Source organism: Siniperca chuatsi, linkage group LG9 (assembly GCF_020085105.1).
Source record: "Siniperca chuatsi isolate FFG_IHB_CAS linkage group LG9, ASM2008510v1, whole genome shotgun sequence".
Classification (NCBI taxonomy): domain Eukaryota; kingdom Metazoa; phylum Chordata; class Actinopteri; order Centrarchiformes; family Sinipercidae; genus Siniperca; species Siniperca chuatsi.
The window spans coordinates 13,554,710-13,577,134 of record NC_058050.1 but is presented as its reverse complement, the minus strand read 5'-3'; the positions used below and the strand labels follow the sequence as shown (position 1 = coordinate 13,577,134).

Genomic DNA, 22,425 nt, shown 5'->3' with positions numbered 1-22,425 from the left:
AAAAGCCAAACTCACAAACAGAGATGAATGATATATGTATTTATATATGCAATCTATATTTTCAGATACAGATGTAAACCAACATGTTTCCTTAAAAACAAAAAAGTATTAAAACAGAAACATACAAAGTAAAAATCAATATTTGTGCACGCTATATGAAAGTAACCTTTGGCTTTCAAAAACACAAAAGTACAACAGCATCATCAACACTATCACCACCAACAACAACAAACAAGAATTGTTTTTGTTTTTTAAAGGAACATTTTCATGCAACAAAGGCATCTGTGATGAGCGATGATAACACGGGACCGGTTCACTAATGATGCAGAGGGGCAGTTGGGTCTGTTTCAGGACACACATGCACAGTATTGGCAGAACTTAAAGCTCTGTTTTTCCTATCGCTGACCTACAAACACCTGAACAGGCAGAGTGTGAGTGTCTGACTGACCCAGCTGTCACTGCGGTATGTGTCTTTGTGTGCATGTTAGATTACACGTGAGCCCACTTCAGGGTCTGAGTTCTAGTTGACAGTTAAGGTTTAGGTTGAAAGATCCCTTCTCATATTTCAAGAGTTCAGCCTCAATCTCAACCATAAATTCAACTGGCTTTAAGAAGAGCTACCTCAGTGCTGTGGTGTCTGGCTCTGTTTCTTATCAAATAAGTCATTAAACATACAACTATGAAAACAGTAATCCTAAACTAAGCTGACCAGTCAAAAATTTTTGTTATTTACAGATGGTCAAGAAATATCCCCCCAATGGTGACATCAAGTATCTGTGACTATAAGCTGAATGCAAGAATGTGCATCAGAGGAAATTGCCATCACTGGATCTGTTTATGTGTGTTTATTGGAGTGTCATTTTTGCAGTGTCTTTGTTTAACTGAGAGGCTTGTGTATTCTCCTGTAGTCAACTACATTTGAATTAAGTACATAAGGTGACTGCATTGAAGTGACGTGACTGCATTGAAGAAACAAGGCACGATTAAAAAGACATAAAAAAAGCACATCATGAACTGAGGGAGGAGGAAGAGGAGAAACAATAGCGTGAAAGTCTCCCCGCAGAGCACACAGAGGAGAAACATTTGGCTTAATATTTCATCGTTAGCAATGCTCCAAAAAACATTTATGTCCTTATGTTCAGTTATCCCCAAACCATTTCATTTGATACGTTACATTTGATAAGTTTCTTTTTTTTTTTTTTTTTAAAAAGGACATTATTCCCTCAAGTGATTAAAAAATAAAGCAACATCACAATACACAAAAATTACATAACCAGTTCCTACGACATACTGTGCATCATTTTTGCAGAGGGAAAGTCATTGCTTAGACTGTTCAACATTTCTCACTGGCCTCCTTTAACTACTCTCCTTTGCTTTCAGTCAGAATACTATGTAAAGATAGAACCCATAGATTGTCAATGCAGACACATAATGAGTCAATAAAAAGCAACAAGTCAAAATGATCTGGTCTATGCTTCTCAAAATGTACTAGTTATTGTTTGTGGGTGACATCAACGCACAGTTTACTTTAGAAATCTCCTTTTTGATGATGTATTCAGGCACAATCACCTAGATTCTTCTCCCCTCTAAAACAGGCCCATTTTAACTGTTGATAACTGTCATGGCTTTCTCTGCCGTTAGCGACCAAGTTCATGTTCTTTGGCATGACAGGTGGTGCAGACCGTGTGTGGTGTAAAGGTGTGTGTGTGTATCTGTGTGTACAGAGGGATTAGGGAGATATAGCTTTTTAGATCCTCCTGAACTCCAATAAGTAATGAGTCCCAAGATAACAGACGGAAACAAAAAAAAACAAACAAACAAAAAAAAAACATTGGCATAGCAGTCCCCAGTTTTGCATACAGGCTTTTCTCATCACCAGGTATCACTCCAGGTTCAAAGGTCCTTAAAAGGGGAGTGGTTGGGGGGTAGGGTGGCCCTCCTGATTAGATTGGAAGCAAACTCATTTATGCATATTCACCAGGCAGAATTATTACAAAGTCAGGTTTGCTGCTGAAGTGCTCCAGTGACACTTGAAGGGAGAGTTTATGTTCGAGCCTGGTTCTGTCTCTGAAACAAAGAACCACTGCCATCCAGTTTATCTTTTGCCTTAAATGCTTCAGCAACAGTCTGAGGAGGGAAATAATTTCCCTGACTGAAAATAACACATGCTTAAAAGCACAGAAAATCTCATTCGATGTCCCATTTATGCTCCTTTCTTCACTTTTCAGTTCCACATTATTTTTGTACACGATTCCATGTATTAGGAAAGTGTTTTTTTTTTTTTTTTCATAATCGCATAAGAAATTGCATTTGTTTTCTGCCCCATTCTGAAATTAACAAAAGGCTCCTCCCTGGTTCACAGTAGGCTGTTGAGAAATTGCAGCAGTGCTTCTCCATTGTGGAGGGATGCGCCTGATAGTTGGTGAAGTCGAGGACTGTGGGTCAGTTTGGCTTTCAGAAAGGACAAGAATATGTAGCAACAGCAGCAAGTGAGTGATTTTGGAGAGAAACTGGTGATATTTTTGGCTTTCTTTGCTATGGTTTGTGCATATGTATTCTTGTGTGTGTGTGTGTGTGTTTTAAGTGTAGTGTTGATGTGTGTATTATAGCATTTGAAGGTGTGTTTGTCTTGTGTTGAATTGCTCCAGGAGTGCGAGTATATTTGGTGGAGTATTTCATTGGTGTGTAACGTCAGGCCCTGCGCTCTACTGGCTGTTGCAGACACACTTCGCTACCAGCTGATACAATAGGGAGTCTGTTGTCCATGTGGTAACTGATCAGGTGACTAACACTTTCAAACCGATGGTCTTTTGTACGGACCTAAAAGACAAAAAAAGTTTAAATATATACACACTAATACAACCATGTACTAGGAAAACAAAACACTATTTAAAAATGTCTCTTGCCCATTCATGCTTCTCCCTCCCCTTTGTAATTTCTCTCGCCCCTATATGATCTCCTCCTCCCACCCTGACTCACCACTCCTTCTGGGTCGACTAGTAGCAGGTGTTTGGGCTGACCCCCCTGCTGTCCCGTGAGGACGTACTGTCCGGGCGTGGTCCCAGACTCTCGCACCAGGAAGTCTCCATCGCGTGTCAGCAGCCTCTCTGCTTCCCTGCGACTTAAGCTACCATGAAACCAGGCCTCACACTGCAACTGCTGCACCAGAGGGGGCGCTGTTGTCACTGAGCTTGGGCCACTGTGCCCAGAGACCCCCAGGGCATCATCAAATGGTTCTTGAGAAATAAATACACATTCATTTGTATCATTGTATTTCTCTACTGCAAACCTCAAATACATACAAAAAATATGTTGTCTTTTATTATTCTCTGAAATTTTTATTTAGAACAAAAATGATTGGACCTTGCCCAAGTGAACCACATGGTTTCTGCCTGTGGCATGTTATACACTGCTAGTTGTCTGTGTCTTTTCAATGTGAAAAGCTTTACGCAGTCAACCAATCATCTTACATAAAATGCCGCTGTAATGGACAAAGGCCCTCTAATTCCCTTCTCTTCTTCCGAAACTGTCTTCTGTGAGCAGTTCCACTCTTCAATTAGCATATGGAATGTACAGTACACACTACTCTGCTCATCCCCTTAGTCAATAATTAACCCCTATTCTTTCCACATTGTAATTTTGGTCATTTTGATTACAACCCACACATCTTGTCATTTACAGGAAATCATGTTATCACCTTTTCCGGTTATTTAATTTCCCAGCAAGCTAGTTAGCTTGATTTATCAAACTGGTATGATATTTCCAACACAACAAAGATAGACCCGGTAAAGCACTTACTCATGTCAAAAGCATCTCTGTGAGCATTTCCATTGGCTGCAATTTGGGGGCGGGGTTTATCCACATTGACATATGAAGGGTCATCAAACAGCTCTCGCCCCCCTTCTTTAGCACCCACTAAAAAAATAAATAGAAAAAAAGACATCAGTGACGTTGGCACATCCCATTTCCTCATCAGCCATGCACATTAAATGGCATTTTACCAGCCATGACAAGATAAAATGAAACAACAAAGACAAGAGAGTGGAGAAAACGGAATTCTGTCCTAATTGTGCCTGGATGACAACTTTAGTCTTTCCCTTTCTCCTGATTTACAGTGCATGACAGAGAGATGCAGACAGACAGGCAGAGACAGAGCTCACCTGGTAGAGGTGGCAGAGGCTGCTTGTGAATGTCATTCAGTCCATAAGGCTGCAAACACAAAGGCATTTCAACACTTAATGAGTCACAGCCACATGTGGACATACTCTTGTGTACATACACAAATACATTCCTATTAAAAAGGTTATAAAAGGTCAATGATGATTTGTCTATCACAAACCAAGTGATCCCAGCTGGGTTACTGTTGCCTTTCTAGGCTCAGAACTAGGTAATTCTACTATATATCCTGTATAGTTATTAGATTCCTCACAAGTGTATCATCTCTTAAGTGCAGTATGAGCAGTGTTTGGATGTGTTGAAGCATGTGTATGAGTATCTCATCCTCCTGTGGTGTTTACATGCACTTTTCTTACCAGCGTGGCACCTGGGCGGGTCCTCATGTCTATCAGTCCACCAGGAGGAGGCTGTTTTCCAGGGAAATTATTATAGTAAGGGACATCAGGAGGTGGTGCAGACTCATCATCTTCTTCCTCCCATGCAGAGCCGTCAAACGGAGCCATTCTGTGAGAAAAGGGGTGACACAAAAGCAGATACAGAAACACATTGTGTGTGACAAAATACAAACACAAGTTCATGTTTCGGGCTTATGTGAGTGACATTTTTCACATTTACCTGTCATGAGGTGTGACCAGTTTGGGGGGGTTCTTTAGGTACTGTTTAAAACGCAGTTCAAAGGCCTGGCCGATGGTGCTGATGACTTCCTGGGCTAAACCCTCTGAACATTCCAGGATATGACATGCTGAAGGAGAGGAGGCACAAATGACTAATTAGAAAGCTGCAGCAACATGTACTGGAATGAAATATGCACTCAGTTAGACAAACACATCGACCTGCAGGCAAAGTATAAAATTGTGTATGCATGTGCATTTTCAGCAACGGTACATTCATGTACATGTGCCTTGACACTTGGGCAGTAATTACTGACAAAGAAAGAGTGCATGTCATTCACTTTACCCAGTCTAGTTTTCCCTCAAATTGCAGAATTACACAGAGAACATGAATAATAATGAAGTGGTGTTGAATGGTGGTAGAACCACCATAATGTAAATGACTGATCCCAAAGATTTTCAGTACATTTCTTTCAGTTAGGGTTAGTGTTCAGTTAGAGGCCTGAGTACAAAACAGAGAATAGTGGGGGTTTTTCCTCCATTCACCATCATTTAATGGAAATCAAGCCACATGTTCACATATTCAGCACATAAGCATGAATAAAGCAGATTCTGCCAAACGATTAAAAACAATCCTGTTACTTGCTATGCCTATTTAGTGGTAAATGTATTGTTTCTTCCTTTGCTCTGCAAACTGGGTCTGTAGTGTCTCAGCTCAAAAAATTAATAGAGACATTTAATTTATTTAATAGGATTAATTTATATTTTAATAAAACAGCTTGTTCTTATTTATTTGCAGTATTTCCTGAAAGTGCAATCTCAAAACCTGTTTCACCATCCAATGAGACTGAAAGTAGTGAGAACCTTTGCAATTCATGTAACAAAGGATCATGTTCAGAGTTCTATTCAAACCAAGGGCCTAAAAAAGTTGAGCATCACTTTGATGATTTTTTTTTAAGTGTCTATATTGTCAGATGCTGCCTGAGCGAAGGGGTCATTTTGCTTTTTCTGCTCACCTCTCTGGTTGACTGGGTCTTTGGCCACATATGCTACGTACTCAGCCGTATCCTGAGGGAGACAGGGTAAGACAGTTAGGGGAGGAGGGGAGGGGAAAAGTGAAGGGCAGGTTTAGGATAGAAAGGTTGAAAAGAAGAAGAAGAAAAAAGATAAAGCAAAAGCTGCACTCCTTAAGTCAGAAGTTAAAAACATACATTGGACTGAAAGAGAAATGACAGGAAGTGATGAGATCAAGCTTGGAAGAGAAGGACTGTAAACCAGTGAGGCAGCAATGGAGTAAGTGGTATTCATAGGAATAGACAATGACAGAAGACAGGAAGGAAGGATATGCAGGCTGAAGAAAGGTGGAAAAAGGCCAGAGTGAGATTTGAGCTGAGAGAGAGAGTGTTGGGTGACTCACTGGGTCTCCTCCAGAGGCGAAGGAGATGGACTGCATGTGATGATTGGCGATTATCTGTGGAGAAAAAGAAAGGAAGGGAGAGAGAGACAGAGAAAGACAGAAGGAGAGCACGTGGGTGACATGAAGTATGTGGGAAGTGAGATGAAAGCATGTGGATGGAGAGACAAATGTGGAATCATTACTGAGAAAAGTGCTTTTTCCTCCATTGAGCGCTATCAACTACAGCAGAGATAAAAAACTAAGTCGGGACAATGGATGGAACACCTTTTTAACAGTCTGCAACAACCGCCCATGTTGGATCAATAATAATGTCAACACTTTCTAATGCTCTGTGCACAATGTGTGGTCTATATCCGAGGCTTTATTTGTGAATGGATACATGTGCACGGCACGTTTCTTTGTGCTACGTGTTAATGTGTATGCACTGCACTGCTGTATACCATCTCCCCAAAGAAATAAACATCGTTCAGCAGCTATTAACTCATTAGAGGTCTAGGATCAGGATCACATCCTGACCAGTGACAATGCAGGAATGAAGACGATGGTTAAGAGGGATTTGTGCAGCATCCAGAATAATCCTCCTCCATCCTTGAATTAGGTTGCGGTTTATAAACGATACTTTCTTTGAGTCAAAATCCATTAAAATATATATATATATATATATTTATTATTAGGTCCAACCATCTGTGAAATTTCAGCTAACTAAATTTTGTTTTTTTTTCTTAATTTTGAATAATTTTCATTTATGATCATAAAACTAACTTTGGGCAGATAATTCAGGTTAGCAGATATAATGATAAAGAACAATAACAAAGCAGTTTACCCATTACACATACAGAAAAAAAACATATACAATCGTATAAAAATTGCCATTCTAAAGTTGATCTTTAAAACGTAAGTCTGTATAATCCTTAAAACCACATGAATTCCCCCAAACAGCGAGATCCTCAGGTTCACTCGGCTTTAGTAAACTGCACAGGCTAAGTGCCAAACATACCACTGACTACAACTTAGCTCTAACAATCAGATGCATCTCTGACTCACAGTCAAATCTCTGGCTATCAAGGACCAATCTACCAAACACAAGACACAACACAAAAATACACACAACAGCAGCTTTAAGAGTAAGCTGGTTTCAGTCTAACCTGTTTGCAGTCGGAGGCCAGCAGATTGAGGCTGCTGGTGGAGATGGTGAGGCTGATTGTCATGCCAGCAAACTGCAGGTTACTCTTCCCCAGGATGGATGACAGACAGCGAGAGGAAGGCTACGAAGGAGAGGGATGTGGTCTATGAGTGATAAACAAACAAGGTGCACAAACAGAACACAACAGGCCTTTTTTTTTTTTACTTCAACAAGGCACGATAGTCCACTAAGTGCTCCCTGGCTGTGCGTAAGCTTGTGGGTGTATGTGTGGAAATGCCTCTGTGTGGGGGAGTGGAAGAACAGCTGCAATTGTGAAAGTGATCCTGTCTCCAAGGCCAACTGTGACCAATGGGGAGTAGACAGGACAGTTCACATACTGTAGGCTAGGCCAAGAGCATCATGCAGCCCACGCCAGCACTACTGTGCCAGCCCATTTATCCCAATCCTCCTCCTGTTCTCATGGCTTTCATCCATATCTGCACCAGAATATTTGGCGTACGCTGTGATAAAAACAGCATCAGGACAGGATGCACATGCTCAGCCACATTAACCTCACTCCAGCCAAATCAGAGGGACTATACTACTTTTATCTATTCTAGTTTACATCCTATAACTGTGTTTTGTCTGGTGTGCTGCACTGCCAGACATTCCTTGGTCAAAACCTGCTAAGGCAACAGGCTGCTGGATTTAGCCACCTGTTTTATGGACTGTTTGGGTGGATGTTTTTAGTTTTACAGGAATACTGTGCACAGACACATGTAGTCTTTAAACAGCAGGCTGGCAGCTGTGTCTGCTAATCTGTATTGCTTCTTTGGCCAGACACTGGCTCCACACAAGCTACAACTCCACCTCTCCAGCCTCCCTTGTGACAAGAGGGAGGGAAAACAGAGACCAGAAAGTGATCGGTAATTACCTGCGAGTCGTGCGCTAACCACAGAAGCTTACAATCAGCCTAAATCAAGATCTGTGAGTGTGTGTGTGTGTGAGAAAGGGAGAGTGTGTGACTGAATAGCCAACTGACCACAGAGTGGACAATCAAGCTAAATCTAGCTCTTATCCAGAAAACCCTTCCCACTGCCGCCCACTTAAGCCATATAAATAAATAATGCCCTGTAAGGGTGTGTGCTAGTGTGCGTGGTGTGTACCTTTCTCCTGCGCTGGGCTCCTTTGGCTCCGGGCACTGCCTCGCACACCACAGAGATAGCTTCCCTGAAACATTAACAACATGCAAGTGTTGCAATAGCATGTCATTAACCCTCACACATTCCCGGATTCACAATTATGTGGATTAAATGAGATCTGGCTGTGGGTGATTGAATTTATCGTCTCTGGCAACTGTACTCGACTTTGCCACGGAGAAAAACATCACTACGGAAACCAGAAGGAAACCACCAGGATTCCTGAACATTCTAATTTAGAGTCTGGGAGAGCTGCAGGCGTGTATACACATACACGCACAAATGAGCAAACACAAACTCAGAAAGAAACAAGCAAGCAAGAAAAATAGAGAGGAAGCGGGACAGAGAGCAAGCAAGCAGACAAAGATATATATGGTGAGTGGTGTGTGTGACTGTACGCGGCCGTCATTTCTCTAAGTCTTATAACACTTTTACCGTCTCGCCCCCACATGCACAAATGAGAAAGTAAATGAGAGAAATGGCAAGCCAGCAGCAGATGAGCAGTGTGGAATCTCACCTGGTGACCTGAGTTCTGGTGTTGAAGTCCAGCGCTCGCATAGACTGTAGCACCTCCACGCAACCCATGTACTGCCCAGGAAACAGGAAGGCAACACATTAGCATCAGACATTTCCTACATCACAGTCCAAGTGGACAGATGGAACACAACAGAGGAAGAAAGCAATGGTGTCCTTTCCTCATTTCTATGTCAGTTTCTAAAAATATGAAAGAAACTGACTGGAGAGAGAGATGTGTAATTCTATATTTTAGTTAGGGGTTAGTGAGAGTGTGCCATTCACTTACCCGTACAGTGTAGGAAACACCGCAGGTGCTGACCACACTGTCGGAGTGCAGCCAGCCACGGGTGGGCTTGTTGACAAAGGAGCCATGGCGCGTCCACTCATCTCCTCCCAGCTGCCCTCCTTCCACCCGTGCCCTCCTGGACGCCCCTCCCAGCCGGTTCATGTCCTGCAGAGGAGGTCGGGGAGGGGGAGAGGGAGCGATTAGTGGGGGGAGTGGGTGATGAAGTGGAGGGGAGGAGCTAGAGCTGCTCCTGTCGTCCCCAGAGGACTCTACAGGCGCCTGAGGCTGCTGCGGCCTGCTTGAGGCTTTGAGTCCTGGGAGAAGAGTGGCAGAGACACCCAGACGAAGGGATCCCATCCTGGGGAAGAAGGAGCAGAGGGTGGTGGGGCTGTTCTCAGACGGGCGGGGAGAAGAGGGGGGCAAGATGGGAGTGAGAGATGAGGAGGAGAGAGAAGAAGGTAAACCAGGAGCGGGAGTGAGCGGGGTGGCAGGACTGGAAGGAGGGAACGATGATGGATTGGAGTTTGTTTCATCAGTTGAGCTCAGCGATTCACTCCGAAAGTGGGTGTACTTGGTTTTTGGGACAAGCTCCATAATGAGGCTGAAGTGTCAGTTTTTATATCTGCGCGAGTCCACACAGGTTCTAGTGATTCAATCAAAGTCTCTTTGTCTCAGTATTTAAAGTTTCTCTCTAAAGGGACACACAGCCATCTGTCTGTCTCCCTCAGCGTAAGAGCTGCATCCATCTGTCTGGTTGTCTGTCCTCCACTCATTACCAGGCAGCCGAAAACCAAACTGCTTTAAAAACGGCTTCACCCACAATGAAAGCAGAATGAGAAAAGGCGCAGAGGAAGTGGGGTGTCCCAGTTAATGGTAGAATGCAGATGAAAAAAGTTTGTTTTCAGTGCACCAGTGCAGATCATGTTGTCATCAGTTCACTTTTAAATCTGCATCAATGTTCATTGCGTTCCCAGAGACTGATGATGACATGGTCTTAGCTTTCCACAAAGTGTTCATCTTGGTGTTTTTGCCATAATGTAAAACAATATCTGTGAGTATCTTGTCCCAGCTTAATAACCTCTCAGAGAAGGCCAGCTATCCAGCTGTCGCCAGCACCATGGAGAATCAACACAAGTGATTGTCTCTCAACGCCCCCTCTCATGTGTGTCATGTGTGCACTGAGGGGCGAGCACTTGTACGTGATGTGTTTATATGCGTGTGAGGCAGTATAAGCCTTCCCTGCCCACAATGCTTCTTAGATTATCTGTGTGTGTGTGTGTTGGCATGCGCACATGCATGTGTGAAGCAGCTCCACTTGGCAGCTCTATCCTGCTTGACACGGGCCCATAAAAATCCTATTAGCAGCCAACGAGGGGATCGCAAAAGGGGCTGCGCGCACTAACACGGCAGCAACACACACACACACACACTACACCGCTCCAATTGGTCGATACTACAGCAAGCACCTGCAGAGCTCAATGAAGCCCAGAACTGCTAAAGAAGAGAGAGGAGGCTTACTGATGTATGGCTAGTATCCAACACGGCACGCTTTCTTTAACACCTACTTTTCAAGTGCATCGTATTCTGAAATCTTTCATAGGATTCCTGTTTTACTCCCTCTCCCTCTTCCTCCAAATGGTTTCATGTCCTCTCTGAATGGCCCTCGCTCTCTCACTCCCTGCGTCTCCTTCTTCTTCTTCTCTTCTCTTCCAGATTACTTCTGGCACAGCCTTGTTCCCTTTCTCTGCACTCTTTTCTCCCTTCTCTCTGTCTCCTCTTTTCTCCTGGAAACCCTCTCTCTTCCTCCACACGATGTACTCTGCCAATCTCTGTCTCTCCAACGCCTCCGCCCTCTCCCGCGCCACCACTTCCTCTCTCCTCTTCCAGATGATCTCTCGCTCCCCCTCACCCCCTCCCTCGTCTGCTCGCCCGTTCTCCAGGCTGTCCTGTTTAACAGTCCCTCTGTCTAATATATTAATGGTGAGCCCTGTCTTCCTGCCTCTCTAACTTTAAGATTAGGGATGGTTAGAGGATAGGCATGGTCACCTATATAGACACCAGTAGAAAACAGAAAGAAAAAAAGTTAGTACTTAAGACTGGGCCGGCAGAGTTCGGCCCATTCCTGACTGAAGTTCCTGATATGGCTAAAACAAGTGAGGCTGCCTTTGGTTCAAGTGTGTTCCCTAAACTGGCCACCTCGGTTAGGATGTTTTTTTTTTTCTGGAGCACCATTAGATATTGGTAGTTTGATTCTGAGATGTTTGTGTCTGGTACAGTGACACACACTGCAGTAGCACGATGGTGATGTAACACTGGAGAATGTAGGTCATTGGCTGATGACGACTACCGGTGGGCTTGTTGTGATGGTAATGAGACCTGAATGGTCCTGTTTGAACTCCCAACCCAGGGTTCCCTGAATGGTGCTGGAGGCTCATCAGAGTTGAACGTGAACTCGTTCACCCAGCTTAAAATGCTCAATTAAAACCGCACTCTGTTATTATGTTTATCTCTCTATGCACCTTTCTTCTCACCCTGTTACTTTATTACTGCCTGGTTCAAATAACAAGCCCAGATTATAGTCAGTTACCTGAGAGAAGAGCGTTGACACAGCCCCATATGATATGAACAAGCCAAGTGTTATGTTCTGGAACCGCTACCTTACTTATCTAAGGCAGGGCTTATCAAGCAGCAGGTTAGCTCTCAGTTCTACTACAAACTACTATGCAGACACCACAAAGCATGTCATATTCTGCATAGACCAACCTAGAAGGCAAACAACAGTCTGCTTACATTAACAGTCTCTCGCAGAGTCCCAATGTGCCACAAACAGTCTGCAGCAGTTTGACTTCAGTAGGAGGCAAGGCTACACCTACAGCAAGCTGGCTGGCCTACACCTCAGTGCTATTGAGGCACTAGTCATATTTACAATCTGTTGACCTTTACTCCCTCAAAGGAGAGCAAGGTTTACACACACACCTTGCCTAGACCACTTACACAACGTTGTAAATTTGGCACCAATGTTTCAGTGATGCCAAGTGAAAAGGTCGATTTTTCCACACACTAACATTTCAGAACTTAACTGTATCTGAAGTACAGCGGGCCAGCTTGTAGTGGGCGCTGGATGCATGGCAAAGGAACAGTCGCCTACACCAGTCTAGCACCACAGAAGGATTGTCTAGCAATTCTAGCTAGTCATCCATCTGGTCTTGGCCAAAAAGCACCATGGAGGATCCAGTCACACTCACTCACTGCCAGACAGGTTGGGATAATCTCCAGAAAGCTGTAAAGAAGTATGGCTGGAAAAGTCACAAAAGACACCCGGTACTTGGACAATCAAAGAGCATGCAGAACAAACAAAACAGTCTGTCACACTCCTAATAAAACCAGAAATTAGTCTTGAGAGGGAATTAGCACTTAAAAAAAAGGCAAAAGATCCAATATAAATGGACTTGTTAACACTGGAGAGGAAAATCCAGGTGTGTTCTCATACAAAGGGGTGCTGAAATGCTCTATGAGCAGAGTTAACCCTCACGCTGCCCGAGGATGTTTTAGTGCACAGAGCACAGTGTAGGTCAGGTGACTGCAGAGGAGATGACCCTCTACATGAGGATAAATCCTGAGTCACCTACACACAGACAGTAAAACGACTGTCACAAACATAGCACACCTAATGATCAGTGATTATTGGCCTTGAGACCAAGCATCTGCACAGAGTGATATGCACAAGTGAAACCACTACGATAATCAAATTTATCCAGTCATTAATGATAATGGCAGATCAGCTTGACTGATGAAGATGGTAGTTGCCATTGATAAAGGTGAGATCAGGAAAAATGGGGCTGAGCTGACGCGTGCAACACGAACACACAGAATGGGGAGGGGGAGACAGGTGACCTGAAACAACCCTGATTCTCGGAGACTGCCGAGCTCCGCACAGACAAAGACTGTCTAGTAAGGGGAAAAAAAATATTGTAAGAAAGAAAGTCTAAAAACTGCACACAACCATGGACTAATCAAGTCTACTGCTTCTTATCTACTAAATATATACAATTACCTAATGGAACAGCACCAGTGTAAAAAGATAAGACAAGAAAAAAGAACTTTACATCTTGTTCTGTCTGCAGCTGCCGCCCGTTGCTATGGCAACAGACATTAAAATAGATGCCTGCGGAGGATATATACTGAGAAGTCCCGACAACTGCAGAAATCTTCAGACAAAGAGATAACTGCTTTGTCAAATCACACAACGAGCAATTAGTTGCTCCATCAAAGGCTCCACATTAGAGCTTCTTTTCATCCAACGGGAGGAAAAACTACAGACTCTTAGAAAGATCAGTAGGTTTCAGGAAATGATCAAAGTTTGACCGGCGTCGTGCCAGCCATAAAACCCAATCAGTGTTGACATCCCATGTCAGCTGCATGCACTCCAATTAGGGCATGTAAAACTGTATGTCTGATAGCATTTCAAAAGAACAATAATCACTTTCCTTATAACAGTATAAATAACAACAACTACACTAATAATTTACTTCTAAAAGACAACAATGATGTTTAGAAAACTTGCATAAAAACAACCTGAATATTCTGTGCAGCAGCTAACAAAGATAATGATTGTATAACATCCTGCAGAGTAGATCCTATGCTCATAGAGAATAGAAAATTAGAAGTCACAAAGAGAGTCTATATTTACAAAAAACAAAAAAGTAATTCAAATTGTTCTGTATAAAGTGAGTCTAATCAATTTAGAGTTCTTTCTTTTTTTAATGAATGGCAATAAATAGTTCCTTTTTTGGTTTAAAAAGCATACAGTTGATAATCCATGGTGATTCATCTAAAGCTGGGCTCCATATTCACATGAGAACCACATTCCTGTTTAAACAGCCACAGACTGTCCGGTCATTCGTCCTCTCCTTCCTCTTTCTGGCTCTCAGTCTGTCCACTCCCTGAAAAACGTGCTTCTCCTCTGATCCGCTCTTCCGCTCGATTAATTCACAAAGTCACTGCCGGCAGCTCCTCTCTATCTATCCTCTCCTCCGTTTGGCTACCTCCTCTTCTCTTCCCTCTTCTGTTTATCTCTCTCTCTCTCTCTCTCTCTCTCTCTCTCTCTTTCAGCAGATGGTGAAATGGCAGTGCTGCCAGGATGGACAATGGCACTCCTTCATTGTGCTCCTCTTCTCCCCTCACGTCTGTCTCTCATTCCCACTTTCCTTCCACCTCTGTCTATTAGAGGGACGATCACGCTGTATGTCCTCCCCTCCTCCCAGTCTGGATGGGTGATGCTGCCTCCCATTTTCTCTCTTACCATCTCTCTCTCTCACACACACACACACACACACACACACACACACTCGCGGCTGCTGCCTCTGCCCTCCCCACCTCCTATCCTACCTCCTTCCTGTTTCCTCCCCTTCCCCCCACCTCCTCTCTGCAGCCTCAGTCATTTAGCAGTGTACATGTGTATGCACAGCAAGATGCTGCGCTCCTGCACATTAATGCACACACTCCAAGGGGAGATGGGGGTGAAGAAATGTGTGTTTGTGTGTGCATGTGAAGGTTGTCCATGTTGGCTATTCAAGGCTCCTCCCTTATTCATGTTTGGTAACCTGAGAAACAGAGTGAAAGAGAGAGATAAATAGAGAGAGGGAGGGTGGAGACAGACAGACGAAGAGGGTTCACCCTCCCTCTATGTGCTGCACAGAGTGTGACATGAGGTCACTCTATATAACCTTGATGAAAGTGGACAAATTAAAAAAGAAAGAAACAGTCCGGCATTCACAAAATAAATATTCCCTGTGTTACTACATGACTAGAGTTCTCTAGGGGAAAGGACAGGTTATTACCAGGCAAGCACAGTAACAACTGAGTGATTCTGTAGAGGCAGACAGAAAGCAGAGATCCCACAGATTGGACCCGTCATTCAAGCGTATCTGATGAGAAGGCAGTGTTGCGAAAAGCAGAGGAAACCACCCATAGAGTGACACAGGAACCCAGCAGAGTGGATAGCAAGGAGTCCTCAAATGACACCCCAACATACAGTCCCTGCAGTACTACGTTTGACCACTGCACCATCATCACATAGTTGAGTAGTGCACTCAGGGATATGAAGGATCAAAATCAGAGAACTGCAGTGAACTGGAGTGTCATTCAAGATAATAACCATCACTGTGCACCACACGGTAATATGATCGGAAGTAATTGGTATGATACTGATTGGTGAAGACAGCCCCCTCCACCCGTAGCCTGCACCATGCCTGAAACACATGACACACTGTGGCTTAGGGTTGACAGAAAGATAATACTGTTTTCTTTAAGAACTTTATATATTTTAATAAGTGAATCACTTTTGTAGTATCCTGAATTTATATTAAAAAGACTCACTCAGTTGAGTTTATTAGTTACATCCAACTAAAACTAATGCAGTCTAATACAACAATCCTGCAAATAATTCTACCTTTTACCTTCATGAAGGATATCATTTTAAGTTTCTGAACATTACGCAATACATTACATACATTTACATACACAGGGCTGCACAATTACTCATGCATGATTACAACTGTGATTTCAGTTTCACAAGAACGGACAGACAGAATACTGGCATACTAACTGTATTGAAATGTTTCTTTTAGACTGCTGAAGGGGAAAACTTAAATAATATAAGATGCCAAATGTGTGTGAAAAAAATAATTTGTTTTCTCAAATCATCGGTAGGGGTGCAACAATATAATGCATTATACTGTAGTATGTAGTTTCTTATAATACTGTGCTTTGTTCAAAATCTGTTGAATAATACTCCGGTTTTCTGCTGCTGCTGAGAAAGCAATTGAAATGGGTCACGCAAAGCTCCACTTTTTCATTTCCAACTCTGAAACATTACAATTTGAAAAGTTGAATTATAATAAATTTAAAATAGAAAATTAGGGCATCTCAAAAAGGCCTTATTTCATGATGTATTAAACATGACTCAAACTGTGAATTTTGTGAATTATTAAACCCCTACTAAAAACTGCAGTTAGGTTTACAATATCGAGAAAACTAAATTAAAGCATTGTTTCTGTAATCATGCAGGACTAAATTTACAGCAATTCATTAACTACAAGACCAATATTTAACCCTCCTGAAGATAAGTGGGCCAAACGATTACTTCCAGGAGGGTTTACTTACTTTAATTTAACCTTTAAACCTCTCATCAATCTCTAAATACCATTGTAACAACTGATTTTCATATTAGACATGAGCGTTTTGACCTTTCTATTCGACATTACATTGTGGTGACAAGAAGCAACCCCTTTGCCACTGTGTCACTGTGTGTTTTTGATTAGCTGCTTGTATCATTTGAAAGTCTTACCATATATTCCATTGGCCAACACAGGCTGCCTGTGAGTCTGTAACCCTAAAAACACCAAAGTGCACATCAGCACTAAGTGTACACACACACACACACACACACACACTAAATCAAGGAGCCAATCACAGCGTGCTTCAATGCTGCTCCCTTGCAGCAACTTGACTCCCAGCATGCTTTGCTCCCAGGATCAGCTGTGGAGAGGGTCATGGGACCTCCTTGATATAAACAACCCAGTTGATTAAGCACACAGAGACATAACATTGACATAAGACAGGGACAGAGCAAGATTGAGTGGGAGAAAGTAACAGAAAGTGAGAGAAATGAAAGTGCAAGAGTGATAGAAAAAAGGCAATCATCCAGTGCGTGTGTTGAAACACACTCTGTGGAATGAAAGGAATTAACTGAAAGGACTGCATGTGTAGGATGTTTGTGTCTCAGCTTGCCCAACACGAGTTAGCGAGTGTGTGTTTTGTTTCTATGCATGAAGTAGATGGAATAACTGTCTGTGGAAGCTGCAGCTAGTCAGTATTTATTAGATGAAACAGTCAGAGACGGACAGAGACAGAGCTCTGGATCTAATGCACACGCTGCAGGGCCACATCTGCTGTCAGCTCTTATACTGTATACCGTCTGTGTGTGTGTGTGTGTGTGTGTGTGTGTGTGTGTGTAATCTGATTTGACCCACCTCACTCACCCCCTAACATACACTAGACCAAAAAATGAGCGGAGATGAGTAAACGGGCCTAGTGAGTGACCTTTTCCCTACTGGACTATAGCCAGCTTGAGACGCTGTCTAACATCAGTTCACATCACAGAGACAAGAAAGACAATGATGAAGATGATGAGCGCAGAGGGAACATTTGGAGAGAGCGTAAGTGACAAGGGAAAGCCTCTCTGATTGGAAAAGACGTGCGAATGCACATGTATATACGCACCACGAAATGGCAATAAAATTTTATAAAATTAGGGGTGAGAGTGAAAATTAGATTAGAGAGGCATTCAGCAGGAGGCCTTTCTGCTGGTTTCATAGCTCACCACGCACACAGCAAACATGTGAGCTGGCTATTTTGGGTTGTGCCAACCCCCCTCCACCGCCCCCTCTAACCACACTCCCACATCTCTATGTCCTTCCATCATTCCCTTCCTGCTGCCACTCTCTACTTACAACTTCCCCCTTGCTGTAACGGTTTATTTGTAATAGACAGAGCTATTTCTTCATTTAAATTCCCAATCAAACTTGAACACTTGCTGAGTACCAACTTCAATGTGTCTGTAGAATCGAGTACTATTGAAACTGTCAAGTGCCAAAAGTTAACATAGAATGTTTTATAAGGTCTTGTTAACATATTCTCTGATCAGATATTTCTTGATTTATGTCATTACTTTGCCAATTTTATACTATTTTATTTCAGTTTCTCTTTCTGTGTGGCTTCTTGTGTTAAAACATTACAAGCAGCAGTGTTAAAGAAGTTTGCCTTGTTTTTTAACAAAAAAAGGGGGGTCAGAGTTTCCTCAACGTAAGGTATCTAAAAAAATATTGTTTTGGTACAGATACCAAAATGCGAGTACATTTACACTTTACATTACTTTTACATTTATTCATTTGGCAGAGGCTTTTGTCTAAAGCGATGTACAAATGAGGTGCAATCTAAGCCAAACTAGATCAAGGAGAAGCCTTGGAGAATAAGTGCCTCAATACTCAAACAGGTAATGTATGGACACCAGTATCAAAAAATGTCCAAGGATACCCAGTCCTATTCTACTTTCACATTAACTTATTAACCAGGCTTTCCTTTACCAGGTTGAGGTGAACAACAACTCAAGACTTGTTCCTGCTAAAATAAAACTTTTAATTGCTGCTGTTTTATGTCCAACTTTGTCCAACAAAATTAAAATAAAGTGCTTTCTGCATCTTAAAAGTGTTATGTCACTCAGTATTTGCAGTATATTTCAGTGTCTTGAGTGTGATTCTAATCTTATTGGTGATTTATTATTCTCTGGAATCAGTATAGGGAACAATCTAGAGCATAAAACAGTGATAACAGCTCTACCAGGGACAGACCAGGAAATGAGAATTTAGCCTGCGCCAGACCTGATATCAACCTAACCCTAAAGTGACCTTAATTGGCAGAGGAACAACTTCAATCTCACATCTAAAATATTACCTAGGCCAGACATGGGTGGAGGAGCCCTGATCTGCAAAAAAAAAAGGTGACTTCTAAAAATGCAATCTCAGCTTTCTGCATAAAAAGATCCAAGCCAGCTAATACAGAATCCAAAAATAGCATAGACATTACACTGTGACTTAAATTCTGTTTTTCGTTGAAGCTACGCTCACTTCTCATTATGAACATCACACAGGACAGGATTTACATCAAACTGCGGTTGACAGTGTACTGAACATTTGAGCATGTTGCACTCGACCGAGCGGTGCAGGAGGAAACACGGTGGAGGCTAGTTCCCATTGTGTAGAGGTAGAGACGGACAACCACATGCTATGACCTCGAAAACAAACTCCTACAGTTTGTTTCCAGAACACACACACACAAACCAACATAACCCCACACCGGCAAACAGACTCATATAGCATATACATCAGACAAAGACATAGACAAACACATCTTCACATGGATGGACATTCTCACATGATGTCCAATCAACAGTCAACACTTTTAAAGCAGCTTAGTACCTCGCCACTGTGTTTTATCAATAGCCAAGTTTCAAGTATCACAGGACTAATTCAAGGCTAATATCAGCACTAACATTCACTGCTTACAAAAAACCCAAAGCTTATTTCTGAAGTGACTGTGTGTATTGTATGTCTGTGGGTGAGTGTATGGCCATGTGCACAGGCACACACACCTGTCAAAGTGAAGCTGTAACAATCACAAGTGTCACGCTGTGCCGTCAATCAGGACTGAAGCTTTCACTAGTGATTGATACAGTTTGAGCAGAATTGGACAGATCCAATTTTAATCAAGTGGACTTTGGATTGTGCCAGCGCTGTGATAGAGTGGCCGAGATGCTCCGCTTTGACTGACAGATTGTGTGTCCCTCCGTTTGTGTTGTTTTTGTCCTTTTATGTGTGTGTGTATGTGTGTGTAGGTGTACATGTCTCTTGTTTGTCTGGCTCCTGACATGTGTCTGAATCTAGCTTTTTTTTTTTTAATCAGTTGTTGATTGGACCTTCTCTTTCCGTCCATTTCATCAGTGAAGATAACTTCCACCACATAATATCATGTCAGGGGCTGCTGGTCTGAGCGGTGTGGCTGACCCTGATAAGAGCACTGAGCCCACTGCTCTCAGTCGCCTCAATCATCCCACATACCCTTGAGTCTGTTTCCATGATCGTCTCTCTGTCCTTCATTTGTTCATGGTGAACTTTAACTCTGTCACAGTGACCCCGTTTCAACACATCTGAGGTGCATTTAGCTGATCGGTCTCCATGGATACACTCGACGCAGAAGATATAGTGGTGCATATCTGTACGTTTACTGTGTGAATGTGTACAGATTTGTGTGTGTGTGTGTGTGTGTGTGTGTGTGTGTGTGTGTGCGCGCGCACTGATAGGCCATATAGCTTATCTCACTGACAATTTACGACAACCTGAAACGATTCAGCTTGATTCTGACACTACCATAACCCTTTATTATAGAACTTTTAAACACTCAGAGTTCAGCTACAACTAAAGGATTATTTTCATTATCAGTTCATCTGTCACGTATTTTCTCAATGATGGTTTTGTCTATAAAACGTCAGAGTAGTGAAAAAATCATAATTTCTCAAGGGTGACATATTCAAATGACTTGTTTTATCTGACCAACAGTCCAGGATGCAAAGATATTCAGTTTATTATCATATAAAACAAAGAAGAAAATCTTTACATTGGAGAGGATGGAAGTAGCAAATGTTTGTCATTTTTGCTTGAAAAATGTCTCAAACAGATTAATTGCCTAATAATTTCAGCTCTAACTCAGTTTGAGAATATTGTCCAATACATAACCAAAGGGCATTTTAGTGACCTACTCTCTATTGAAAGAGGCATAGCTTGGGGCCACTCAGTTGACTTCTCATCACTGCCTATTTTATACTATACTATACTATACTGGCTACAAGAGCTGTAGCAGTGGCTGTAACTTTACAATGTTGCTCAACTGGCAGCTACTGAGACTTTAAGCTTGAATAACAAAACCTGAAAACTCGTCTGACAACACGAGGACGAACCTATTTTATACAGTCTATGGGACGAACACAAAGTTAAACATTTAGCTAATGTGTGTGTGTGTGTGTGTGTGTGTGTGTGTGTGTGTCTACAGCCCAGTCAGATCATGAGCTACATTTTTACAGTGAACCGACAGGCTACCCTATACTGTGTTGTCTTTAATATAACACAAGCATACGACTTTACAAAAGCAGAACAATACTTCAACACAAAGATAGTAAGTGAACCATTTTCTCAAACTTTTCATATGTACAATGACTACGGGACACTGACTCAGAGCACGCACACACTCCAAACCATGGCCAAGAAAAGTGTGGTCAACTTTTAACGAGCAACTTACCAGCTCTCTTCCTCTCTTTCCCTCGAGTTGCGCTCCTGCCTACCAAGCTGTTGCTGCACAAACCTCAGCTTAATTTCATCTAACAGGACAAATGGTCGATGATTTGGTCCACCAGGCGCCTTACAGTTTTCATTAACTTCATAAGAGATGAGTCAAAAATTCTTCTTTCCTCTCCCTTTCCTTCCCTTCCTCCTCCCCCTGCCTCCCCCTCCACGGTCACGACAGAAGCCACTTCCGCGAACAAATGGCAACGTCATCTGGCCGCGGATCGTGTGTGTGTGTGTGTGTGTGTGTGTGTGTGTGTGTGTGTGTTTTGTCCCTGTTTTGCACCTGGCCCATTCGGTGCAAATTGCGCAAAAGCAGAAATCCCACATCGCAAGCTAATAGCATTAAAACGTAAGGTACTTTAAATAAAAAACACATGCTAACAAGTGTAGTTTTGTTTTCGTCCTTTAGTTACCACAAGACCACAACTGCATCGTATTTTCCCCAATGAAACTAATCACTTCTGTATTATCATCACCTTAATATCAACTTCATTATAATTGTTCTATCTCCTATTACAGCCCTTTAGTATTCCTTTAATAGTGTTATTGTGTGTATATAATACACATTGATTTATTATAATATTACCATACAAATTTACATGTTTAAATATTTGTAAAGCATACAGCAGTAGGCCTAAATACACTGCCAGTTTATTTCGTACACCTAGCTAAATCTAATGCTGTTTAATACAACCATCCTGCAATTAATCCAACCTTCATGAAGGTTATAATGTTCATTTTTATAGAAACTATTTTAGAGAGGTGTTGATTCAACTGTATGATCATTTTGGGGGATATAGTTTGTGGTGCTGTTGAACTGTATTATATTATTAATGAATATATAAATGAATAATAGAATTATTTTTTCCTCAACTGAGTGTATATTCGTAGTCCTCCAATATAAATTCTGTCTACCACTCTACTGGAACTGCTCGCATGCACCCGGGGTAGATCTTTACATATGCCCCTTTTCAACATTTTGACATGTCACTATAGGAAAAGCACAGGTGTAAATAATAAAATAAATGATGGCTGAATTCCTTTTAGCTGCTCCAGTCTCACTGTCACACTGTTACAGCTTACTGGGACACTTACAGCAGGTAAAATAAGTATTGAACACGTCACCATTTTTCTCAGTAA

General features: G+C 42.2%; 1 protein-coding gene across 5 annotated transcripts; it reads right to left on the bottom strand.

The window, feature by feature from the left end:
* Positions 1 to 24: 24 nt before the first annotated feature.
* On the bottom strand, positions 25 to 21,453 carry shc1 (SHC (Src homology 2 domain containing) transforming protein 1). 5 transcript variants are annotated; one of them, XM_044209308.1, is made up of 14 exons: positions 21,239 to 21,453; positions 16,677 to 16,721; positions 9,329 to 9,493; positions 9,044 to 9,114; positions 8,494 to 8,557; positions 7,350 to 7,469; positions 6,205 to 6,258; positions 5,804 to 5,855; positions 4,792 to 4,918; positions 4,533 to 4,680; positions 4,161 to 4,209; positions 3,799 to 3,915; positions 2,980 to 3,236; positions 25 to 2,820 (listed from the first exon to the last, which is right to left on the bottom strand). In XM_044209308.1, exons 2-14 carry the CDS (start codon positions 16,686 to 16,688, stop codon positions 2,692 to 2,694), a joined length of 1,365 nt encoding a protein of 454 aa, XP_044065243.1. In that variant the 5' UTR covers positions 16,689 to 16,721; positions 21,239 to 21,453; the 3' UTR covers positions 25 to 2,691. The 5 variants fall into 5 exon arrangements, with proteins under 5 accessions (XP_044065243.1, XP_044065241.1, XP_044065242.1 ...); XM_044209306.1 differs by lacking the exon at positions 16,677 to 16,721 and having other exon boundaries at positions 9,329 to 9,716; XM_044209307.1 differs by lacking the exon at positions 16,677 to 16,721 and having other exon boundaries at positions 9,329 to 9,686.
* Positions 21,454 to 22,425: the final 972 nt, after the last annotated feature.

Bases quoted from the DNA above. Each gene is read 5' to 3' on its own strand.
- shc1 (XM_044209304.1), bottom strand. From the start codon at position 9,922: ATGGAGCTTGTCCCAAAAACCAAGTACACCCACTTTCGGAGTGAATCG. The intron at 9,115-9,328 runs GTAAGTGAATGG...TTTCCTGGGCAG, and splicing joins GTGTTTCCTACACTGTACGG to TACATGGGTTGCGTGGAGGT. The intron at 3,916-4,160 runs GTGAGCTCTGTC...TTATTTTTTTAG, and splicing joins GCCTCTGCCACCTCTACCAG to TGGGTGCTAAAGAAGGGGGG.